Here is a 26,262-nt window from a genome sequence, read left to right as displayed (position 1 = left end):
AATAAGGTATTTGTGGTCAAGAAGGAATCCCCATCAGTCCTTGTGCAAACTAAGTATTGGGGAAGAGTATTTTTCTGCTTGCCACTTAGGCCTACAATCCTACATCTACATCGATACTCTGCGAATAACATTTAAGTGCCTGGCAGAGGGTCCATCGAATCACCTTCACAAGAACTATTTACTATTCCACTCTCATGCAGCACACAGAAAAAACAAACACCTATATCTTTCCCAGCAAGCTTCGATTTCCCTTATTCTATTATGATGATTGTTCCTCTCTACGTAGGTCTGTGTCAACAAAATATTTTCACATTCAGAGGAGAAAGTTGGTGATTGAAATTTCATGAGAAGGTTATACTGCACTGAAAATACCAAATCTGGTATCATTTCAGTGACACACACTTCCCCATTTCATGATAGTATGAAATGTGCTGCACTTCTTTGACCATTCTTGATGTATTCCATCTGTCCTATCTGGTAAGGATCCCACAGCACGCAGCAGTATTCCAAAAGAGGACAGACAAGAATAGTGTAGGCAGTCTCTCTAGTAGATCTGTTACATTTTCTAAGTGTTCTGTCAATAAAACACAGAGTTTGGTTCGCCTGCCCCACAGCATTTTCTGTGTGTCCCATCCAATTTAAGTTGTTTGTAATTGTAATTCCTAGATATTTAATTGAATTTACAGCCTTTAGATTTGACAGATTTATCATGTAATTGAAGTTTAATGGATTCCTTTTAGTACTCATGCCGATGACCTCACACTTTTCATTATTTACGGTCAATTGCAAATTTTTGCACCATACAGATATCTTTTCTAAATCATTTTACAATTTGTTTTGATCTTCTAATGACTTTACTAGTCGATAAATGACAGCATAACCTGTGAACATCCTAAGACGACTGCTCAGATTATCTCCTGAATAGTTTATACAGATAACGAACAGCGCAGGGCCTGTAACACTACCTTGGGGAATGCCAAAAATAACTTCTGTTTTATTCGATGACTTTCCATAAATTACTACAAACTGTGAGCTCTGTGACAGGGAATCATGAATCCAGTCACATATTGAGATGATATTCCATAAGCACGATATTTCACCACTGGCTGCTTGTGTCATACAGTGTCAAAAGCCTTCTGGAAATCTAGAAATACGGAATCAATTTGAAATCCCCTGTCAAAGCACTCAATACCTTCACAAGAAAGATGTTTTCTAAATCCATGTTGACATTGTGTCAGCAGACTGTTCTCTTCAAGGTAATGCATGATGTTTGAATATAATATATGTTCCAAAATCCTGCTGCATATTGACATTAATGTTATGGGCCCGTAATTTAGTGGATCATTCCTGCTACCTTTCTTGAATATTGGTGTGACATGTGCTACTTTCCAGCCTTTGGGTACAGATCTTTCATCAAGCAAGCAGTTGTAAATGACTGTTAAGTATGGAGCTATTGTATCAGCATACTCTGAAAGGAACCTAACTCATGTACAAGCTGGACTGAAAGATTTGCTTTTGTTAAGTGATTTAAGTTTCTTCATTACTCTGAGGATATTTATTTCTACATTACTCATTTTTGTAGCAGTTCTTGATGCCAGTTCTGGAATATTTACTTTGCCTTCTTTGGTGAAGGAATTTCAGAAGGCTGTGTTTAGTAACTCTGCTTAGGCAGCACTGTCATCAATAGTGTTTCCATTGCTATTGCACAGAGAAGGCATTGACTGTGTCTTGCCACAACCATACTTCATACCTCACATATGACCAGAATGTCTTTGGATTTGCTGCCAGGTTTCGAGACAAAGTCTGCACTAAATTTTGAACTTCTGTAAAAGATCGCCAATCTTGGAGATTTTGCATCCCTTTACATTTGGCATGTTTTTCATTGTTTCTTCAACAGTGTTCAGACCCATTTTGTGTACCAAGGAGGATCAGCCCTGTTGTTTGTTAATTTATTAGCTATAAATCTCTCAATTGCTGCCAATACTATTTCTTTGAATTCAAGTCACATCTGGTCTACATTTACACTGTTAATTTGGAAAGAGTGGAGATGGTCTCTCAGAAAGGCATCAACTGAATTTTTATCTGCTTTTTTGAATAAGTATATTTTCTGTTTATTTTTAGAGGATTTGAGTGTCACAATATTCAGTCACTACGACAACCCATGATATAGCCAGGGACTGTATCTCTCTTCATTAAAAGAGGACTTTCCTTCCATAGAGACTGATTTATCAGAGGGAGATAACTTCATCCACTTCATTTGCAGCTCATCTGCCATGAAATGGGGTCTCCCCTTGTGGGTGCCACCCTGTCTCACCAACATCTACTTGGCCAGTAACCCATTGTTCAGAGGCCCTGTGCCCCAGTCACGATGCGCACTTACTCCTTGGAATACACTGGGTGTTTTCACCTCAGGCACCAACAGTGCAATCCCTTCATGGGCAGGGGGCTACCACCATGCAGGTACTTTGTGATTCCCCCCCCCCCCCCCCTCCTTTAAAAAAAACCATGGCTATAGAGTATAGAGCTGGGTTTCGGGTGTATTACCTCATTAAAGGGAAGGGTGCAATGATGGAAAGGCACAAAGTTGGAGCCTACACCACATTGGGTGACCTTCCCTGCATGATCCGCACATCTGGAGACTTTTGAAAATTTGTGGCAGGTCAAACCCAACAATGGGGACTACATGTGTGTTTAATGAAAAGTTGTCAAAAAGCCTGGAAGTGTAAAACTGAGTCCCAATCATAAACCAAGTCCAAGCAGGATCTGCACCAAGAAAACCATATCTGATGGAGAGGCAGAGTGGGAAAGGGACAGTGGAAGTATAAGCTTACAACATGGAAAGGAAATAATGCTACAAAGGCTGTGGCACTGGGGGTGGTAGCCAAGCACGTACTCACAAGGAGGGGGGGGGGGGGGGGGGGGGGGAGACGACACCAGGTACTGTACAACAAGAATACCAAGGGTCACAACACCAGCTAGTTCTAAATGTGTTGGGAATCTCCATTGAGATGATAAGTTGTGTCATTTCAGCCAAGAAATACTCAATCCAGTCACAAACTTGCTTCCCCATATAATATTAAGTATGAAAGTATGCAGAGTGAACTTGTTGAACCTTATCCCATCATGGTGGACAATTTTTTGACTGTAAAAGCAACTGTGTTCAGCTTGTGAAGATCATGAGTTTGTGTCTTCCAATTGTGCTGCCCATCCATCCAGTAATCCCAATCCCAGAAGTAGGATGTCTTCTACTTCATTTATTGTGTGTCATCACAGTAAGAAAGTAGACTGTTATCCCAAACAAAATAACAAATTTGCTGAAACTGACATTTTTCCAAACCAAATTAACTAAGTACATTGAATAACAAAGAAAGGGAAGGGAATATTATATAGCAGAACTAAAAAAAAGTCTCTTGTGCTTGAAGGCAACATAGAAGTTTTGTGGGCTATGAACAACCATATTAAACAAGATGCACACAAGAGGATGTTCAGCACGCAACAGAAAAACTCAAACGTCGCAAGACCTCTTGCTTTGATAGAATCAGTTGTAAAGTTATTTGCTGAATGAAGCTGTGAGGTGTGTCCTGGACAATGTTTGGAAAACTTCTGTCAGTAAGAACACTGCACAAGGGAGGCAAGGGTCCAGGATTAACGCCCACGTTGGCATAGTTTTTTTAATCAGCCAGGAACCTTCGCAATGGTGCACAGTGGCATTTGAAAAAGATAGTTTTATGATATCAGTGAAATTTGGTTTTCATAGGGGTAAATCAATAGATGATGGAATGCACCAGGATATTCAGACAGTTTAACTAGAGTACAGCTCCAATTATGATACATAACACAGACATTGGTAATGTTATTAAGAGAGCCTTCACTGTTTTCTGAACTATTGTAGAGGGAGGACTGCAGATGAATGACAAAGAATCAAAATAACACGCAAAATTACTATAGAATGTGTTACAGCATCAATCTGTTAGTGTTTTGAGTAACTATGACCGTAAGTCTTTAATTACAACAAAGAGCTCACACACTGCAGAGGGCATAGTTGCCTGCAGAAATAACCCACTTTTGGTTCTATCTGGAAACTAAAGGGCTAGCTCCAGTTTTCTAGCGTGCATCAAGTAGTAATGCACATATTCAGCACATATCTGCAGTTTTCTTGTGTGCATCAAGTAGTAATGCACATATGCAGCACATATATCAAACAATCATGTACTAGAAATCCAACTCTATGGATGAAAAACAAAATAAGTTAGAGGTCATGTACACAGATACCTCAACATACACTTTGCTGCAAGATTTAACTCCATATCTCTTTGAAATTAGTGTATGGGAACAACAGTATTGTTACAGGAAGTGCTGAGTAAGGGCTGGAATGTTGTGTTACTCCAGCAAAAGTCTGGTGGTATAAAAGTCTGGTGGATAACTCCAATAAATATTACAATAAAGATAACATGCAGCATTGTACTGGTTCAAAAAGATGATTGTGACCGACCACACACAACCATTTAGGAAGGGATAAGAGAATGGAGGCAAATGAACAATTATAGGATTGAAAAAGGAATATAGTGATTCAAATTCTACAGACCATGTGGCTGTTAGAGATGGGGCACAAGATGAAATTGGACAAGAACGAGGCAGTGGGTGTTCTACAGAAACCATCCCAGCATTTGCCTTGAGTATTTTAGGATAACCAGAGTTAAAATAAATACAAATTGAGAAAGGAAAATTAGGACCTCACTTCTTGGAAGTGCAGAGGGTAAAGAAGTGGCAGCAGCAGTGGGACAACAGAGTTATGGTCTATGAAGTTTATATCTCCCATCGTACAAAAGCATACTTTATTAGTTGTATCAACTCATTGCCTGAATCTTTTACTAAAAACTGTACCCAACAAGGTACGTTAGGACAGGGAGAGTTCTAACCATACATGAAGATTGGCATCTGATAGTGCTCAGTCCATACCTATAATAAATTTATAAAATACAGGTGTAAACAGAAGAAATCTGTGAGTGCTGAAAAATTGGTGCCCCCAGAGATATTGTACCCCTCTTCCTTAGAAAGGAGGTAGTGGGCAGGGGATCACTTTACCATAAAAAGGTCAGAGATCTTGATTTATGGACTGGCTAATCATTGTAGCGAACCAAACTGAACTGTTAAGATGTAAGAAGAAAATGGTTAACTGAAGACTGCAATGGACAGCTAAAATAGCCAGTGCCCATTCAGTAGAGAGTGATGCCAGTGTATGAGGAAAACTGCACAACACCTGCTGCAAAGGTTATACCTACACTGTCTTAAAAAATACAGCAGCAAAAATCACTACCACCTCCATATCAGCAACCTGTCTTGCCGTCCGCAGTGAAACCACCACTGTTAAAGAAGAGCTCGTCTACTTACAGACTTTGGTCTATTCACACTCTTACATCATTCTGTATGTAAACTTAATGACACATAGCATTAGCAATGGGGACAGTACAGACCTTCATTGGAAGCACCTACCGGAGTTTTGCTTACATAGAAATAATGCAGATGTAATAATAATAGATGAGGCCTTTCAGTTGGAGTGCAAGGTTGTAACAAACAGAAGAGGAAAATTATGTGGAAAATGCATAAATGGAACTTAGAACTACACGTTTATCATTTTATTTATTCATTTTGTTAATTGTTTTACTTTTCATGTCATTTTGTTGTACTAGGCACCATGTATTCTCTTTATGCTTTCTAATCATTATTTTAAGTTTAAAATTTATCCTCATATGCTGTAAATCAGTGGTTAAAAGATAATTCCGTTTAAAATAATTCAATTAGTTATAGTTTAATGCTATTGTTTATTCTGTGGAACATAACAGAGCAATGCATAGACTTCAATTGCCCACTGCACTTAAACTTCATTGATTTTACAAAAGCATCTGACAGTAACAAAGATAAATCATTGTGGAATATTGTAAGCCTATAAGGAATCCCTAACTATCTCATCAGTGTTTTCAGGAACCTATATCTACTCTCGAGTTTCTATATAAGAACAGAAGATGGGACCACCATTTTCTTTAGCATTCTGACAGGTGTCAGACAAGAATGTATTTTGTCACCATTGCTTTTTATATTTGTCATAGATTTTATAATGAGAAAAACTGTGGGCAACTCCAATATGGACATACATGTGACTGAGCAGTTCTGGCTTAGAGATCTTGATTTTGCTGATGATGATGTTCTTCTGGCAGAAAAACCATAAAATTTACAATTAATGATTAAGAAGCTAGCTGGAATGGCCAGTTCAGTAGGGTTAAAATGGTGATAAAGCAAAAACAATGTGCATAAAAAGCTGAAATGTATCTACTCAAATTATAATGCAAGGTGTTGACCAATTTCTGTACCTCTGCTATCTTATCTGTAATAATGGGGATGTAGATGCAGACAGCAGCAGCAGAACTGGGAAAGCTTTTGCAGTTTTCCAACCAATGTGATTCGTATGGCAATTAGATTTTATGTCCACAAAGCTTCAGCTGGAGCCGTATATTATCCTACTGATGGCCGTAAATGTATGTGAGACATGGAAAATGCAAGCAAAAGCAGCACACAAGCCCAATGTTTTACACCAATGATGGTCAAGATGAATTTTGAAGATCAGTAATGGTGAACATGTTTCGAATAAGGAAGTGCTGAGAAGTGGTAGTCTATGTAGCCTACAGAAAATCATTGCTGAAAGAAGAGTGAGGCATGTTTTATGGATGAAAGATGAAAGAATCTCCAAATCAGCACTGCTGTTGAAACCAATGAATGGATACAGAAGTAGAGGAAGAACTCTTAACACCTATAAAAGAGCTTTTGCAAAGGATCTTCAATGCATGGGCATGAACTGTGAGGAGGCAGCTGACTGAGTTCACTGGAAGAAACATGACACCCAGTATGCTACCTAGCAACTAAGTCTAAGTAAGTCTACCATTGTCCACTATTGACTTAACAGGGGACTGGTTTATTGTTATTCACCAGTAATTATAAATAAAATGAAATAATTCTCAAAACAAAATGGTGAAAGCAGAATATGCTGTTCCTGGTTATGCACAGACAAGTAGAAGAAAAAGAAGCCAAAAATATAATTGAGAAGCAAGAAAGAAAGCAGGACCAACTCTTCAGTTACAAAACAGATTTTTTTCCCCCATGACAGACGGAATACTGGTGTCCTTCCCACAATCAAATCATGATATCTTACTTCAGATTTCCAAAAATGTATTCTCAATATGCAATATGTAATTGCTCAGACACATGTAGAAGTCACATTTCCAGAGACTGAACCATCAGTCACAACAGTCAGGTTCCACTAATGAATTGGGAATAAGCACGGATGTTGGCTACAAGGTGATGCCCACTAGAAGAACAGAAAACTTTGCAGAAAATTTTGCGCTATGTAGAACCTGCTGTGGTGCCATATGATACCTTCATACACTACTACATTTCTCAGTACACATTTCTTGCATAGCATCAAGTGTACTAAAGCCATCAGACATGCATAGACCGCAGACAATCATACTTCACTGAATGTATTTAAACTGTTCCAGTTCTTTCAATGCCACAGCTGATTCATACGAGAGTTAAGGATTAGTTCCACTCTCTCACAATTACGTAGTGGTAGACAAGACTGTTGTAGTGTCAAATACTTTGAGATCCAGATTCCTCATTAAATGCACTACAACATATCATTTCTAGAATCTGCTGGAGAAATATATGAATGAGGAACTTTAGGGCTTATCATATATCAAATGACAAGAAAAAGATTTAATAATTATGCAGCATGTGTGGATGGTAAGGTTACGAAGTGTCTGTGTCACTGAGTGAGACATGTCAGTGCAAAATTGGTTGTGTTGAGTTTATGAACAGACTGAAACTCTTTATTTGTAAAATTTGTCATGTAACTGCTAAAATTGTGTCCAGAAGTACAGTGTTGTAACCAACAAACTACAATTTCAGAACTCTGGACTTGATGGGTACTCAAAATATCAACGGATGAATACAAAACAAATTATGTTCAGTTCTATTAAGATTTTCTCACGTTTTAAAAAATTTCTCAACTCTTTTGTGACAGAGTATGAAGCCTTGGTGGCCACTACAAATTCGAATGAAAAAGGCTGTGAAGTCATTCGATGGAGCTGAAGAACATTGGGTCGCATACCAGTAAGAAAAATCAAAATTCCACACTTTGGATAAATGGTGTTCCACAGTATGCATAAATTTCATGAATTGCATCCTATTTCAAAAGAGACACCTCCCAGCTGCGTTAAAGTTTTGTTAAACTTCAGTTCTTTTAAAAATATTATTACTTATATGCACCTAAGAGATGACTCTATTAAAATAATATGTAAACAGCAACAGTCTATAAAAAAGGTATTGGCAAAATTAGTTTGTGACTGACAAGAGATTTTGTTGATTGACTTTTTTACTCCAAGTAATTCCATAAATGCCAACAGACACAGCAAGATCATGAGAAGGCTTGGTCATACCACTCAAAACAGAAGGAGAAGATGGCACAATAATGTTTTGTCCCACACAGTACAAACAAATGGTTACATTCCTCAACATATTTGACTGGGATACTCTCAATCGTCATGGACATACTCCCAATCAATCACCAAGTGACTTCTTGTTTCCCACATTTTTCAAAGAGTACATGGGAGTAACACATTTTTCAACAAACTAGGAAGTAATAGAATGTATGAAATGTAAAGGGACTTGTCAGTATGGACGTTTAGCATAGACATACATAAGATGATACACTATTTTGTTAAATACTCACAACACAACAGCAAATAGATGGAAAAATTGTGATATACTTCTGTAAAATTTGGCTTAATTTCATGTATAAATATGCCTTTATCTGTGTATCAAATGTTTTGGAGTCTTGCTTTCCAGATATTCCTCATAGCTGGAGAAATATAAATATCCATAACTTATGGTGTATAACATCTACAGTGACCTCATACAAAACTAACCCTACTATAGTGTGGGAAAATGAACTTTTTAACCACATATGGTAGATAGTGCTACATGCCAAGGCTAAATAATTTGTTGGTTGCATTACTTCACTACTGCTTTCCTCCTGCCTTGTGTGTGGGCAAAAGACTTTTCACATGTTTTTTACTCTGTTAATCATTTAGTGCCAATTAGTAGAACTGACATTTCTTGGAGCTAATGTAAGAACAATTTCTTTTATTATTTCTTGGTTGGAAATTAGAGGGTGTGAATTAATAATTATTCTATTTTACAACTGACCAAATGTAACAATGTAAGAGAGGTATTTTGTTAGAAGAAAATGAACTGGAGTTGTATTAAGAGACCATAATATAATTCCTTAACTATCATTGAATGGAATACATATCACATCAGGTGTTAATATTTGTATGGAAATTGCTTACCATTTAACTTAGAGCCTTACTCAGTTTCTGTTCAGTAGTACAATACATATACATTTACAGTGAAGATCTGGCTACATTACTAACTTCATACATTTATGAACTTGTCCATTAGTTACTGCATAACTTGTTTAACTGTAACAATATCTGAATGAATTTTACTTACCCTTCTCTGTTCTGTTGTTATTGCACATCTTCATTAACTTTCTGAAACAAATGTGTGCACTTGTGTTGTGAAGATAGTTTCCACGTGTAATTATGGCTTCTTGCATTTCATTTCTTCTAATGTCTGCATCTTTACATCTACAAAACTCTTTCAAAGCATTCTGCATAGATGACCAGTAATTTACTAGCTCCATTGCTGCATTCACATTCAGTGGATAGAGTACAGAACTTATAACAACAGGAAGGGAGATATCAGTGGGGAGAAACTGAGACAATGAATGTGAAGTATCTTCAGAGTTTCTATCACTCACAAGAAAATCTAGAGTTTTTCCTATTGCAGAGGCAAAAATAACAAAACCAGCTGAGCTATTACGTGAAGCTTCTTGTGATTCTTCAGTCTTGAGCATTGGGCAATGGGACTGGGCTACTGCTAACATACTAACTGAATGTTCTTGGCTTGATCCAAGTGTTAAGAGCATATCTATGATGACAATAGCTGTCTCACAGTCTGCACACTGAAGGGCTGCACTGGACTGAAGATTTCCAACTGAAAACACAAGAAGAAGTGAAAATAAATAAATAAATAAATAAATAAATAAAATAAGCATGTGAGTTGAATACAAAATGACAAATGAGTAACAAGCATAGATTTACTATTTCCCTAATAATATTGAAATACAAGAAAAGACTTCTACAACAGGCTATTCAGAATGAAATCTTGGATGTTCAACACATTTCAGGATGAGTGAGGTCCACCTCAACTGTATTAGAACGTAGCAAGTCTATGAAGTTTTACACAGTTTGTGACAGTTTTGCATAAACATTGCATGTTTGCTCAGCCTGTTATCTTATATCTATAGTTGCTTATGCAATCATTAATATATATAAAAATGGTGTAACGGCACATCACAATTTTCTGTAACTCTCATCTTTACATATTTCACATAGATAGACAAAAAAGGCACTACTCTATTTCAGTAATACTTTTATAGCCTCAACAGCTACAACTAGGTGAGAAAAACAGTGCAGCTTCTTTAGTGAGTTCAGGGAGTACCCCGGGCAGTACAAATTGATAATATTTTTCAAAGTCACTATGATATCACTATTAGTGTTAAATTTATAAAATAAATGTTGAGTGCCATACCAAGTGAGGCAGCTAATACACCCCAGCCTGGTACTCTTTGTACTGAGCGACATGGGCAGGCCATCTGCCACAGGTGCTGTGCACTGTCTGATTCACACCACTCCACTGCATTACTGATTCAGCACTACAGCCACCATACTGATGGCATTACCTTGCCAGCTGCCACCATTGCCTGAGAGAAAACTCCACTTACTATCTGTCTGCCAGGCTGCCGCTGGCACCAGCATGCTTCACCAGATGAGGCCAGCCTACGTCATGGAGGGCATTGGCTGCCTTATTTTACACATCTAGTTCCATAGGACTTCTCAGTACCAACTTCACTGCTGTAGCTTGTTACAAAATAAAGTGATTTTTTTGAACCAATACTATTTCCATGCCCAATCACTACCTCAGACCACACCACTGCAGCTACTTCCACAGTGGTGAATTGCAGACATCCTGATCTATCACAGTCAGCCTCGCCACCCACCACAGCACTCACTCACCTCAGCTGCTACAATATGGATTATATATGGTGTTCGCTCAAGAATCTCTCACAGATAGCTCTCTAAGCAGTTGGGAGTACTGACAACAGCCTTTCAGTACATTTACTCTCTTATGAAGTTTGTTATTAGCAATCACAGTCTCAAAACAACATTCATAAATTCATTATTTGAAAGAGAAATGATATATGCAATCATTCAACCACCCCCGATAGATGTAAAGAATTTAATGAATAATAAAACTAATTTCAAGCACAAATTGAGATCATATCTGCTTGACAATTCCTATTCCAAATTTCCCAATGTAAAGTAAAAAAATAAAAACTCATAGGAATTCATACAAATGGTCATCATGTAGTCATATTTTCCACTAAGAAGATGCTACAATCATTAAACTGACATGTTCCATATCATAGCAGGAGAACACATTTATGATCCACAGAACATGCACATAACTTAATTGCACAACACTACACTCATTCAATAACCATCATTTTGATTTGCAGCTCCTTGTATTGGCCGTGTTTGCGGTTAAAATTGTTGGATGTGAGGTCCGCCAATTATGCAAAACACCGTTTTTCTCAGTACCCAAATACGTTTCGGCACCACTGTGCCATCATCAGTGGGTTTTCGTTTTTATTTATTCTGTAATGTGAACATTTTTGTTAAATGAATATAAAATTATGTGTGCATTCTTAGTTCAAACAACAGATCGTTTCTTTTACATCTGGTGTTCATGAAATTTCTGGATCACTTTTGTGTTAATTACTACAGGTAGCTTGTCATCTGCAACCAATCGATGTTGATGAGAAAATTTTTTTGCTGGGAGTTAACCTATCTTCTAAACTGTAATTCAGTTTTTTGCGATGCTTTCATGACTATATTTGTTTTTACTTATGTTTTCGTGTGGCAAGTACTTCCATTCTCCGCATAATGCTGAGGTGTTCACCAGAACTGGTGAACAAATGAACACTGACTGGGCTGGAACACATAACAAACCAAAATCACACTGTGTTCTGGTGAAAAGTGTTTTACTACGTTATTTGTGAAAAATACTTGTTATAGTTATGTGTGCATCGCAACACCTCAGCATTATGCGGAGAATGAAAGTACCTGTTACACGAAAACATAAGTAAAAATGAACACAGTCGCGAAAACATCGCGAAAAACTGAATTATATTCTAGAAGATAGGTTGACTTCCAGAAAAAAAAATTTTCTCATCAACATCGTTTGGTTGCAGATGACAAGCTACCCGTAATAATTAACCCGTAAGTGATCCAGAAAATTCATGCACACCAAATGTAAAGGTATTTACAAAAAGAAACAATCTGTTGTTTGAGGCAAAAATGCACATAATTTTATAATCATTTAACAAAAATGTTCACATTACAGAATAAATAAAAACGAAAACCTACTGATGATGGCACAGTGGTGCTGAAACATGTTTGGTTACTTAGAAAAACAGTGTTTTGCATAACTGACGGACCTCACATCCAACTCATTCAATAAGTTTACACCACACCAGAGTGATCAAATGAAATAACATATGTGTTCAAAAACTCTGAGAACTGTGTCTTTGATTGACACATATCAATCAGTTTATTTACAAGTAATTAAATCATGTAATACATACACAATTCAACTTGCAATATCTACCAAGATAATTACACAAGGTCTTGATAAATTCCACAAATTGAAATGCTTATTAGATAGTGCCTGAATACAGCTTGTCAAAACTGGTTACAGCATTACAAATATCTTACATGATCTTCCCGTATATGCTACTGCACTGGGTTGTGGCTTTCTTTCTGTATTGGTTATGATGATCTGTTCACTACACTGCTAAGAGTAGGATACCTACATGTCTACTTTCTTGTTCATTACTATACCTACCCATGCAATACCTCCATTTGGGTTTGTGTTAACCCTCTACTGAACTGGGCAAAAATCCTGTTCTTCCTGCCACTGCTCATAACTAACACCCAATATATCGAACATCAACTCATTCATTTCTGCTAAGAACTACATTATGCAATACACAGCTGTATCACTATACTTTATTAGAGACAACTGATTTCAATCTAGGATCAGTCCATCATTGGGTCCACTGAACCAAAGAAGAACAAGAACACACATATGACAAAGTCTATAACATTAAAGTATTCAGCCATTTTGTGAAACAGCATTAAATACATCATATCTTACATTACTGTAGCAAAGTACTTATAGAACCATCTCAGCTATTCATTTGCATAGTCAAAATAACAGTTGTCAGACGTACATTGTTCCATCCCTAACAGTAGCTATGTAAATGTAAAATATATATCCATTTAACCTCATAGATGTTGGTGCGTGGTATAGCCATACGCAGAACAGAGCAGGTCAAAGATTATTCAATGAAGCATTTAAGGCATTGCAGCAAAATACCAATTATTCATAAGATCAATTGTCAGTACCACATAGACATTAACATACACATACTGACAAATGTTAATTGCTTTTTAGTAATTTAATTACACATGATTTGCATTTTATGGTTACTACATAACATCAATGGAAACACGGACAGATGCACTTCAGTCTAGTTAACTCTGAAAGTAATATAGGTACTAGTCATAAGGATTACATGGTCATAACATAAAATGTCAACTAAAATCTAAATCCCTCCCATGAGTATATATCACAATGTGCTACAAAGTTTACTACACATTACTACTGATTATCATAATTAGATGTGACAATTCTTCTACCTTGTCTGTTTAACATAGTACTTATATATAAAAACAAAGATGAGGTGACTTACCGAACAAAAGCGCTGGCAGGTCGATAGACACACAAACAAACACAAACATACACACAAAATTCAAGCTTTCGCAACAAACTGTTGCCTCATCAGGAAAGAGGCAAGGAGAGGGGAAGACGAAAGGAAGTGGGTTTTAAAGGAGAGGGTAAGGAGTCATTCCAATCCCGGGAGCGGAAAGACTTACCTTAGGGGGAAAAAAGGACAGGTATACACTCGCACACGCGCACATATCCATCCACACATACAGACACAAGCAGACATATTTAAAGACCAAATATATATAATTTTTCCCACGTGGAATGTTTCCTTCCATTATATTGATAACATAGTACTTACTTACAGTTACAGAGTATATTACTGATAAAGATGTTTATGAGCTACCAAACCAAATGTATACAGAGCATTGACAAATTATCACATTTTACACTGAACCTCAAGAGTGCCAATATTGGTCAGCAGCCTATGTCACAAAATAATTTCCCTGGGATTATGGTCTACATACAGTCTTAATTTGTCCAGTAATCCTTGATTTGTTTTGGTTACCACTGTGGTTTCTAAGTAATGACATGTTATAGATCAAGTTGCTATGAGCCTGTGTTGTTGTTGTGGCCTTCAGTCCAAAGACTGGTTCAACACAGTTCTCTGTGCTACTTTATCCTGTGCAAGCCTCTTCATCTCTGAATAACTACTGAAACCTACATCCTTCTGAATCTGCTTACTGTATTCATCTCTTGGTCTCCATCTACATAATCCCCCCACCACACACCCACACACACACACACACACACACACACACACACACACACACACACACACACACTCTTCCCACCAATCATAAACTGGTGATCGCTTGATGTCTCAGATTGTGTCCTACCAACTGAGCTCTTGTTTTAGTCAAGTTGTGCCACAAATTTCTTGTCTCCCCAATTCTACTCCATATCTCCTCATCATTAATAATGTGACCTACCCATCTAATCTTCAGCAATCTTCTGTAGCACCATATTTCAAAAGCTTCAGTTCTCTTCTTGTCTAAATTGTTTATCATCTATGTTTCATTTCCATACATGGCTACACTCCAGACAAACACCTTCAGAAAAGACTTCTTAACATGTAAGTCTACATTTAATGTTAACAAATTTCTTTCTTCAGAAACGCTTTTCTTGTAATTGCCAGTCTACATTTTATATCTTTTCCACTTCGGCCATCATCAATTATTTTGCTGCCCAAATAGTAAAACCTATCTACTACTTTAAGTGTCTCATTTCCTAATCTAAGTCCCTCAGCATCACCTGATTGAATTAGACTACATTCCATAATCCTTGTCTTGCTTTAGCTGCAGTTCATTTTATATCCTCCCTTTGTGACACTGACAATTCTGTTCAACTGCTCTCCCAAGTATTTCAGTCTCTGACAGAATTACAATGTCATTGACGAACCTCAATTTTTTTCTTTCTTCTGCCTGCACTTTAATTCCTACTCATAATTTTTTTGGTTCCCTTCACTGCTTGCTCAGTGTACACACTGAATAACATTGGGGATGGACTAAAACCCTGAGGTCACTCCCTTTCCTGCTACTGCTTCCATTTAATGTCCCCCGGTTCTTATAACTGCTGCATTTTCTACACAAGTTGTAAATAGCCTTTTACTCCCTGTATTTTATCCCTGCTACCTTCAGAATTTAAAAAAGAGTATTACAGTCAACACTATCAAAAGCTTTCCCTAGCTCTACAAATGCTATAAATGTAGGTTTTCCTTTCCTTAACCTATTTTCTACAATAAGTCATAGGGCCAGATTCGCCTTGTGTGTTCCTACATTTCTCCAAAATCTAAACTGATCTTCCCTGAAGTTGGCTTCTGCCAGTTTTCCATACTTCTGTAAGGAATTCTATTGCAACCACAACTTATTAAACTGATAGTTTGGTAATTTTCATACCTGTCGGCAACTGCTTTCTTTGGAATTGTAATTTGAATTATTACATTCTTCTTTAAGTCTGAGGGTATTTTGCCTGTCTCAAACATCTTGCACATCAGATGGAAGAGGTTTGTCACGGCTAGCTCCCTCAAGGTTGTCAGTAGTTCTGACAGAATATCATATAAGCCAGGGGCCTTGTTTCGACTTAGGTCTTTTAGTATTCTGTAAAATTCCTCTCACAGTATCATATCCCCCTTCTCATCTTCATCTATGTACTCCTCCATTTCCATAATATTGTCTTCAAGTTCATCTTCCTTGTGTAGATCCTCTATATACTACTTTCACCTTTCAGCTTTCACTTGTTTGCTTAGTACTGTTTTTCCATCTGAGCTCTCAATATTCATAGAACTGTTTCTTTTTTCACCAAAAGCCTCTTTAATTTTCCTCTGGACACTATTTTTCCTCTCATGAAACATGCTTCTAAATCCTTACATTTATCTTTTATCCATTCCTGCTCAGCCATTTTTCACTTCCCGTCAATACCATTTTTCAAACGTTTGTATTCCCTTTCACCTACTTTAATTGCTGCATTTTTTATATTTTCTCATTTCATTTGTTAACTTCAATATCTCCTGTGTTATCCACAGACATCTATTATACCTTGTCTTTTTACCTATTTCATCTTCTGCTGCCTTCACTTTTTCATCTCTTAAAGTTACCCATTTGACTTTAACAGTATTCCTTTCCCCTGTTCTGGTCAACAATTGCCTAATACTCTCTCTGAAACTCTTAACAACCTCTGGTTCCTTGAACTTATCCAGGTCACATCTCCTTAATTTCCTAACTTTTTGCAATGTCTTCATTTTTAATCTACAATTCATAGCCAATAAACTGTGATAAGAATCCAAATTTGTCCCTAGAAATATCTTCCACAATCTGTGTCATACCTTTATACAATCAATCTGAAATCTCCTGGTGTCTCCAAGTCTCTTCCACATATACAACCTTCATTTATGATTCTAACACACAGTGTTAGCAACAATTAAATTATACTCCGTACAAAATTCTACCAGGTGTCTTCCTTTTTCATTTCTATCCCCCAACCCATATTCGCCTACTATTTTTTCCTTCTCTTCATTTTCCTAATATTGAATTTCAGTCCCCATCACAATTAAATTTTTGTCTCCCGTAACTATCTGAATACTTTCTTTTATCTCATCACACATTTTTTCAATCTCTCCACCATCTGCAGAGCTAGTTGGCATATAAACTTGTACTACTGCGGTAGGTGTGGGCTTCGTGTCTATCTTGTCTATGATACTGCATTATCTATGATGTTAACACAAGCCATTCACGACTTGCTGGTGCCAACTAATGTATCAGAAGTGCAAGCTGTAATGGGCAAGCTAACCTATGTTTTATCCTGGATGCCACTTAGGTTGTGGCACCTCTAAATTAGTTGTGCTGCAAGGGTGTTCCATTCATTTGGTTGGCTGAATGACAGGCGGCTTTCCAGTGGCTGAAAGACACACTACCGAGTGATCCGTATTTCGTCCACTTCAACCCCAGCAAGTCTGTCATTCTTGCAGTATATGCCTCATTTTATGGCCTTGGTGTGGTGTTGTCACACTGAGTGTGCTCCAATGACAGGCCAATTACATTTGCATCAAAGACATTGACCAATGCCCAACACAACTACAGCCAACTTGAAGAGGAGAAATTGGCTATCATTTACTGGGTCATTCACTTCCATCAACAACTGTATGGCTGCCATACAGTTATGGACCATAGACCATTTATGGCTTTGTTCGAGACCTCCCAGTCTGTCCCAGCACATACAGTGTAGAAGTTACAATGACGAGCTCTTCTGTTGTCCAATTGCCAGTACAAGTTAGCATATCGGCCCACTACCAAGTACTCCAACGCAGGCCTTCTGTCAAGGGTCCCTACTGGCTCCAATGCTGCATTTGATTCCTCGAATGACTCCTGCCATAACATTAATTCACAAGAAATCTGGCTTTTGGAAATTTTCCAGTCAAATTCTGCCATGTGGTGCAGGCGGCAGCATCGGATCCTGCATTGCAGATGGTTCTAGAGTTTATTCATTGTGGGTGGCTGTGGAGTCTGAAGGAGATCTGTCACCTGGTGGTTCATTGCTACTTTGTTCATCAGCGTGTCGTCTCTGTACAGAGGGACATCATCTTGATGCATGCTGAAATGTGCAATGAGAGAGTCTTGGTCCAACAGTCCTGCCAGTGGGAAGTTCCTCACTTGTGGCACCAAGGACATTGGAGTATTGTCTGCATGAAGCAGTTGGAAAGGCGCCATTGTACATGGCCAGGAATGGATGCACAAATAAAGAGCATGACTACGTAGTGTACAAATTATCAATCTGCTCCCCACAGCAGTACTTTGAATGGTCATGTTATGACACACCTTGGCAATGTATGCACATAGATTTTGCTGGGCCACACTGGAACATATGCAGGCTAATGGTTGTCTATGCATACAGCAAGTTTTCCTTCATCATTCCAATGAAATCTACCACATCAGTCAGAACAGCTCCATTTATGACATCTACCACAGAGACCTTTTGTCCTTCCTTCCGAGTCACAGTTTGAGCCTCAGCAACAAATGTTCTATCACATGTTTGGCTGGGCTCATCAATGGGAACTGGATGTGGTGCCTGAGATGTTGTCCTGTTCCACCTACACCATTCACAATCTGACAGTGTTGCACTGGCAGCATCAGAAACAGCTTCCGCCAATTCACTAGGGAGATCCTGCCACCCCCTTTTTGTTCACAGATCCAACATGCCAGTGTTACAGTCACAGATGTCACCTCTGGCAGCGCAGTCATCTCTGAAGCGGGAGATGCCCATGGACATTGATGTAGCGCAACCATCAACATCACAATCATGCTAGCAGCCCCTGATACAGCCAGCAACAGGGTTGCGCCTGGTCACCTGGCCAGATGCCCCGGAGGGCCAAGAAGTTGTCTCCGGCGGCCTGCCTTTTGCATTATTTGCCCCAGTGCCTACAGACACCTACATACACCCTGTGGTTGATTTCCCAGTCGGCATTTCCAGCCACGTGCAGGGTGGATACCAGGGTGAGGCTGGGTGTTCAGCGCTGACTGACTGAACTTCCAGCACCTAATTCTGCAGTTGCATCAGCACTCCCCCCCCCCCTCACTTCCTCCATCATCATGTCACATCTTCATACTTAACACCAGGGTGGAAGGGGGGGGGGGGGGAGGCATGTGGTGTCTTCCAGTAATGAGAGCAGCACAAGAAGTATTGACCACTGCAGAGATACCATCTACCCACTTGTGTTTTCTAGTGTCTGTAGTGAAGCCACAGTACAGTCATTCTGAACTTGTATCAATTTGTCACTCAGTAATTGTGGCTCATTTAGTGCATTCTGCACCGCAAGTCCATGTGTGCAGTTTCATAACTAAAGTCGAGCCTGGCAAGCACAAATAAGTTTTGTTGTAATTAATAAAGTTTTAGTTCTTCAGAGTGTTCTAACTAACCATATTATTACTAGCAACCTCAGTGTCCAAGAAGTCTGACACAATGCTGAATATGTTCTCTTCCACTGCAAATAACTTAAGCTAACTTAACACGCCTTGCTTCTAATTTTATTAACAGCATAATTACGATAACCAACAGTTTGGTTGCTTTAGCCATTTTACATTTTCAAAGACAATGCATCTTTTGTAACTACATTATTAATGACTTATTATCATTCTGTGAGATCATAATTATCATCCCTGATATATTTTATATAATTATTTTGCAACTGTAATTTCTAAATATTCACTTACTGTCACAGCTGTCAAATGATGATGTAGTTTGGTGTAAGCACTGTCACCTGTTTCCTGGCTATTGTGCATAATTATGTTGCTAACTTTTGTTCAGTTCTACTTTTCAATTTTTTGGATTAATTCTGCGCTCTTTAACATGAGGTCTGTACTTTAGGTTTTTTCATTGGTTGTAACAACTGTGATTGGGGAGGTTGAGGTGCCTACTTTAACCATTAAGCTGCAGTAGCTCTAGCTTGATTTCCTGTTTTGTTTAACTGCAGACAGCCTGAAGACGTTTAACAAATCAAACTGGCCATAACACAATATATGTGTAATTATAAAGCTGATGTGGTTTTTATTAATCATCAAATTTCATGTGTAGTACTGCACAGTCTGCAATTTATAAAATTCTATATATTTTGTACACTATAACCTCTGGTAAGGATTCTTATACTTCCTATATAATCTATAATATGGAATGTAGTTATTAATGTATTTATCAAAATTAAATGCAAATGAAAGAAACATAAGGTATTTATGATTACCTGAAACAGCTTTGCTGAGGTCTTCTATGACAGGTGGTGACACCTTTGACAGAAAATGTTCCACTTCGCAGGTCACAGCTGTTGTATGAATGTTGGCACCTGCAGTTTCTTTTATCGACTAGAAATCACAAAACAAAACACTGTAAGGCACCTTATATTAATGTAACTCTCAGCATATATCAATTTCTTTTTTAGATATGTAAATTTAAGTGGTTATTATTTGTCATCAGTTTGCATCCCCACTCTATTGAGTGCACTCATATGTTCCTGTCATTTATAATACATGAAATACAATGTAAAATATGAGACTGAAACAAAAAGCTAGGGAGAAAGAGATTGTCATAACCAGTTACCAAAATGACTATGTATCTTCACTATGTGTGAACTGCATCAACTAAGGCATAAATGGAAAACAAAGAATATGATTCAGTAACTATAGATTATAGTGCACATGGTTTAACTGAAAACTAATGAATATTATGGATAAACTATGTACTGATGAAAATGATGATTTTTTTGTTTTGGGAAGACATTATTTTATGGCCATAAGAACAACAGAGTCAATCTTTAATAAAGAATATCATCATCCCAAACAACAACAGAAACCTCATAATGATAGTGCATGATATTAATAAGCATGTGAAATGCATCAGATTTTAACTGCTCTCATTCTCTCTTAAATGTGTGTTGCAAGAATTGTCAACATGAAACAGAGAATACAAAAACAAGCAGGTACTGACTGTGAATATTCCCACATTTAGCTAACAATAATCATATCCAGGAACTTTGTTGCCACTTCATTCTTTTGATATTATCTGTCTGTTTCTGCTAAAATTACAGTTCAGCTTGTTATCCTTATATCACAGAGAAATCATGGCTTGCAGGCAGAGATGGACCACTTATACAATATCTGCTCACATTTAGTTCGACTAGTAGGTCTTGTATCTTGTAGCACACACATAACTGTTATGGACAGCAAAGCCTGATGTCTTGCTTCCAGTGTAGTTGGTATCAACTGAAAATTATTTCTTATTCTACAAATCACACTCGGGAGACATTGCACAATAGACAGCATTAAAACACAGAATTATGGATGAAGAAATAATGGGTAATAAAATGAAGGCAACTGAGAAATATACAGAAATAAAATGTCAGAGTGGAAAGAAGGAAGAACAGGGAAAAATTTCAAAGGTTCAGCATAAAAGTAATAACTAAGGACAACATTACTAGCATTACTTTTCACATTTAGTTTTTCAGAATTTAATACACTTATCTACCATGTAAAGTAATAAAAGACAACAAGGAAAAACAAATCAGATGGCATGGGACATACAAAATGAAGTCCAAATAATGAAACTGCAGGAGCAGAGAGATCTACAGGGATACCAATGTAAAAAGAAAGAAAAGCAAAGTAAAATGAAAAGGGAAAAGATAGGAAATTGACTGGCAACTAGGGGCAGATATTGTGTGGTGTGCAAATATTTAGAACAACTGGGTTGTAAGGATTTTTATTTGGAAACAGAAGTCTCTCTTTAACTTAGTGGGCAGAAATTTATCTGACTAATGCCTCTTACACTGACTTCACTGTCACATAATAAATAATACTTGCACATGGTGGCTAAGTTTCATAAACTATACTGTGCTTGATAATCATAATCTCGCAACTGAAACAGGTAGAGGTTTGATTATGTTCAACAGCTTTTGCAATGGGTATGGTCACTAATCATATGAAATACATGGTATGAATGAATGTCCATTGACTTTGTGTAGCACAGTATGCTTTCTGGATGTTACGTGATGAATGTTGAGCCTTTTAGTCAAACTTCAACTAACAGCCTATAAGCTTATCCATACTCTTTCAATCACATCACAAGTAAGTATGATACAAAATGACTGCTTTTTAGAGAAAAACTAAGCACTTCAGTAAATCAGCTTAAATAATATTTGTTATGATGTATGTGATAATCACACAAAATAAAGAGTCAATGGGGTGAACAGTGGGGGTATGAGAAGTGTGGGGTGGGATGGGGTGGGGGAGGGGTAGCTGGGTAGGTGTGGGGGAAGATGCTGGTGCTGCCTATGAGAGTGTGCAGGGATGTGGCTGGGACTGTGCTGGGGAGGGGGTGGTAAAGGGACAAGAGGGAAGCAGAGTCAGGTGTATTGTCAGGGTTGTTTGGGGGAAGAGACCAAACAGCAAGGTCATCAGTCTCATCGGATTAGGGAAGAAAGTCAGCCATGCCATTTCAAAGGAACCATCCTGGCATTTGCCTGTAGCAATTTAGGGAAATCACGGAAAACTTAAACCAGGATGGCCGAATGAGGGATCGAACTGTCGTCCTCCCGAATGTGAGTCCAGTGTGCTAACCACTGCGCCACCTCACTCGGTGTGTATTGTCAGGATTGGAAGTGTATGTAAGGCTCGAGTGTGAGCAGAGAACCAGATAGAGGTAGATGGCACACAGGGATTAGTGAAGGTTGAGGCCAGGGCGGTTCCTTCCTGTGCAGTTCAGAAAATGTGGTGGTGGTGGTGGTGGTGTGAGGAATCCAGATGCCAAAGGCTGTGAAGCAGTCATTGAAGTCAAGCACATTGTGTTGGGCAGCATGCTGAGTAACTGGATGGCACATTTGTTTCATAGCCACAGTTTCGTAGTTGCCATTTTATTTATGCACACAGACCATGTCCACATAAAATGTCACACAGTGGTTGCAAATAAGCTGGTACACCATATGGCTGATTTCGCAGGTGGCCTTGCCTTTAATGGTGTCACAGATATGTGAGATAGGTTGGGTAAGCAGGGAAATGAGAGTGAGGAGTATAGTTGGGAGGATATTTCTGATTTAAGAGCATGAAAAAAGGCAGCTGAAAACCTGGCAGAGAATGTGTTTCAGTTGAAACATTTCTGAGTGGTACTGAGTCATGAGTGAGGGTGCTCCTTTGTGGTTGGTCAGTAAGTACATGGCAAATGGTTGGTCACTGTGGAGACAAGGTACAGCAAATCTCTTTCTGAACAAGATGAGGAGGGTCATTTTGGTCTGCAAAGGTCCTAATGAGACCCTTCGCTTATTTAGAGAGGGACTGCTAGTTTAGCAGTATGTGACAATGACCAGTGGCTATGCTCTACAGAAATGAATTGTGGAATGGGTGGCAGTTGTCAAAGTGGAGGCGTAGTTGGTAATTGGTAGGTTTGGTGTGGATAGAGGTACTGACATAGTCACCCTTGAGAAGGATGCCAACATCAAGGAGGTTGGCTTGTTGCACTGAGGAAGACCAGATGAAGTGAATGGGGCAGAAGGTGTTGAGGTACTGGAGGAATATGGTTGCAGTGTCTGCATCCTTGGTCCAGTTATTCTGAACCAGATGAGGTGTTTGGTATTCTGAATAGCTCAGGTGGATCCTCTAGTTGGTCCATGAATAGGCTGGCATTGGATGTTGCCACGTGGATGCCCACTGTTATACCACAGATTTGTTTGTAGGCAATGCCTTCAAGAGAGAAGAAGTTGTGGGTGAGGATATGGTTGATCATAGTGATCAGGAAGGAGGCTGTAAGTTTGGTGTCAGTCAGGCATTTGGAAAGACAGTGTCCAGTGGCAGCAAGGCCATGGGCGTTGGGATGTTAGTGCAGAGAAAGAGATGGCATCAACAGTGATGAGCAGGGTGCCGGATGATAAAAGAACAGGAACTGTGTAGAGTTGGTAAAGCAAATGATTAGCATCTTTTGTAAAGGAGGGCAAGTTACGGGTAGTAGGTTGAAAGTGTTGGTCCACAAGGGTAGAGATTCTCTCTGTAGGGATGCAGTGACCAGTTACAATGGGGTATCTTTGCTGGTTGGGCTTATGTACTTCGTGAAGCATGTAAGAGTGTTGCAAATGTTGGGAGTGATGAGGGATATAGACTCAGGGAAGAGGTTTTTGGACACACCTAAGGATTTGATGAGAGACTGGAGATCCTGCTGGACTGCTGGATTACTTGGTGGAGGCTGTCAGACACATACCTATAACCCTTGCCACAGTTACCCCATTCCAATGGAATCACTGTGGTAAGGCTTATTGGTATGGGCCTGACAGCCAGTAGAACGCTCCACCAAGTAATCCTTGCAGTGTTTCAGTGGAGTTTTTTCTGTGAATGATGGGGGATGATAGTGATGCAAGATTTAATGCTAGGAAATTCTGGAAAGTTAACAGGGTACTGATGTGTTGGCAAATGTGCCAACACCTTGTAGATAGAGGAGGCCGAAATGCACGCTATCTAACGCAGACGGGCGTGAATTCTGGAACAGGATACGTAGTGAATTCTAATAAGAAAAGTATGCAGCTCCTCGAATACTTATCTTTTAATTCCTTCATGTGAGTACAGCATTCTGGATGAGACATTTCATACGATAACTATCAAACTATGTAAGGCTAATGGCGCCTTGCTAGGTCGTAGACTTTGACTTAGCTGAAGGCTATTCTTACTATCTGCTCGGCTAATGAGCGATGCTTTGTCAGTGTAGTCGCTAGCAATGTCGTCCGTACAACTGGGGCGAGTGCTATATCGTATCTCGAGACCTGCCTTGTGGTGGCGCTCGGTCTGCGATCACACAGTGGCGACACGCGGGTCCGACATGTACTAAATGGACCGCGGCCGATTTAAGCTACCACCTAGCAAGTGTGGTGTCTGGCGGTGACACCACAGGTACAATTGGGGGGGGGGGGGGGGAGGAGGGAGGAGGGAGAGTGAATAGGGGTGGGTCAAGGCTAGATAGAGGAGTAAATTGAGTAAGGCAGGATTCAGTATTGGTTTTAGATTATGATTGGTAAGATTTGTGGCAAAAAGGGGTTTCCACTCTAGGGACTGGGAGAAGGTGAGAAGGACTTTAACAAGCCCAACAAGATCGAATTTGGCAGTGGGGCAAAAGGTGAGGCCTTTGCAAAGGACTGATTCTTCTGTGGGGCTGAGGCTTTTGGAGAACAGGTTCATTACTGTGTCAAAAGTCTTTTTAGGCTCTGGGTTCTATAGTGTGGTGGAAGGAAGTTTCTAAGGCTGTGGCAAATGTAGTACGTTGGCAAGGCTGGCTTTGGTGACTATCATGGGATACTCTTGTAGTGGTGGTGGATAGTGGTAGTCCAAGGCATTGTTCAACCATTGCTAGTCCCTGTCCTTCAACTACCTGCCTCCTTTCCTGCTCCCACTCCAGCACTATATTTCCTTGTATTCCAACAACACACCCACTAGTCTCTCTCTTCCCTCCCCCTACTTCTCACCTTTTCCACTTCCCCGCCCCCTCAAACTACCTGACTGAATCTGACAGCCCTATCCTGTCTCCACCACATCCTGGCATACTCTCATAAGAAGCACTACATCTTCCTCCACCCCTAACTCACTAACAGTCCCCCTCCCTGCCTCAGTCTCCTACTTACCGCCACCACCCAGATTGCTTTTCCTGTCAGGCACAGTTTGCTTGCAGTCTGGCTTCAGTGGCCACAGATAGTGGTCATGGTCATTTGTGTGTGTGTGTGTGTGTGTGTGTGTGTGTGTGTGTGTGTGTGTGTGTGTGTGTGTGTGAGAGAGAGAGAGAGAGAGAGAGAGAGAGAGAGAGAGAGAGAGAGTTGTGCCTGCAGGAATATGTGTGTGTTTTTATGTTAGAAGAAGGCCTTTTGGCCAAAAACTCACATATATAGCAGTCTTTTTATTGTGTCTGTCTACCACTCAATATATAATCTATATGGTGGGCAGCAATCCATTATTTTTATAATATTGTCATTGGTATTTTATCTGTGTTGTAACCCTATACAGTGAGCATGCATAACTGAACAGTGTATGCCCCTACGACTGGCCTGAAAAGGCTACCTCAAAATGGCACAAACAGGGCAGCAACTGCTGCGTCATGTGCCAACAGCCACATATAAGCCAGCGCAGTGGACACCCCCCCCCCCTTTTTTTTTACAATGGTTGCATGTTACCCAATGTTATGGGCATATGGCCTGCTCATGTTGAACAAAGCGATAAGGGCATACTGGGAGAG

The 26,262-nt window shown here is 39.2% G+C and overlaps 1 protein-coding gene across 1 annotated transcript in view; it reads right to left on the bottom strand.

Annotated features, from left to right (window-relative positions):
- LOC126470466 (zinc finger FYVE domain-containing protein 26) overlaps nt 1-26,262 on the bottom strand; it is a 370,429-nt gene that overhangs the window by 249,212 nt on the left and 94,955 nt on the right. Inside the window, exons 12-13 of the mRNA XM_050098326.1 lie at nt 20,258-20,375; nt 9,565-10,110 (exon numbers count right to left, since the gene is read on the bottom strand). Of these exons, the coding sequence (XP_049954283.1) occupies nt 9,565-10,110; nt 20,258-20,375 (664 nt within the window). The remainder of the gene's footprint in view (nt 1-9,564; nt 10,111-20,257; nt 20,376-26,262) is intronic.

Source organism: Schistocerca serialis, chromosome 3, assembly GCF_023864345.2.
Source record: "Schistocerca serialis cubense isolate TAMUIC-IGC-003099 chromosome 3, iqSchSeri2.2, whole genome shotgun sequence".
NCBI classification, from domain to species: domain Eukaryota; kingdom Metazoa; phylum Arthropoda; class Insecta; order Orthoptera; family Acrididae; genus Schistocerca; species Schistocerca serialis.
The sequence above is the reverse complement of the archived record's forward strand: the minus strand, read 5'-3'. Positions and strand labels throughout refer to the sequence as shown.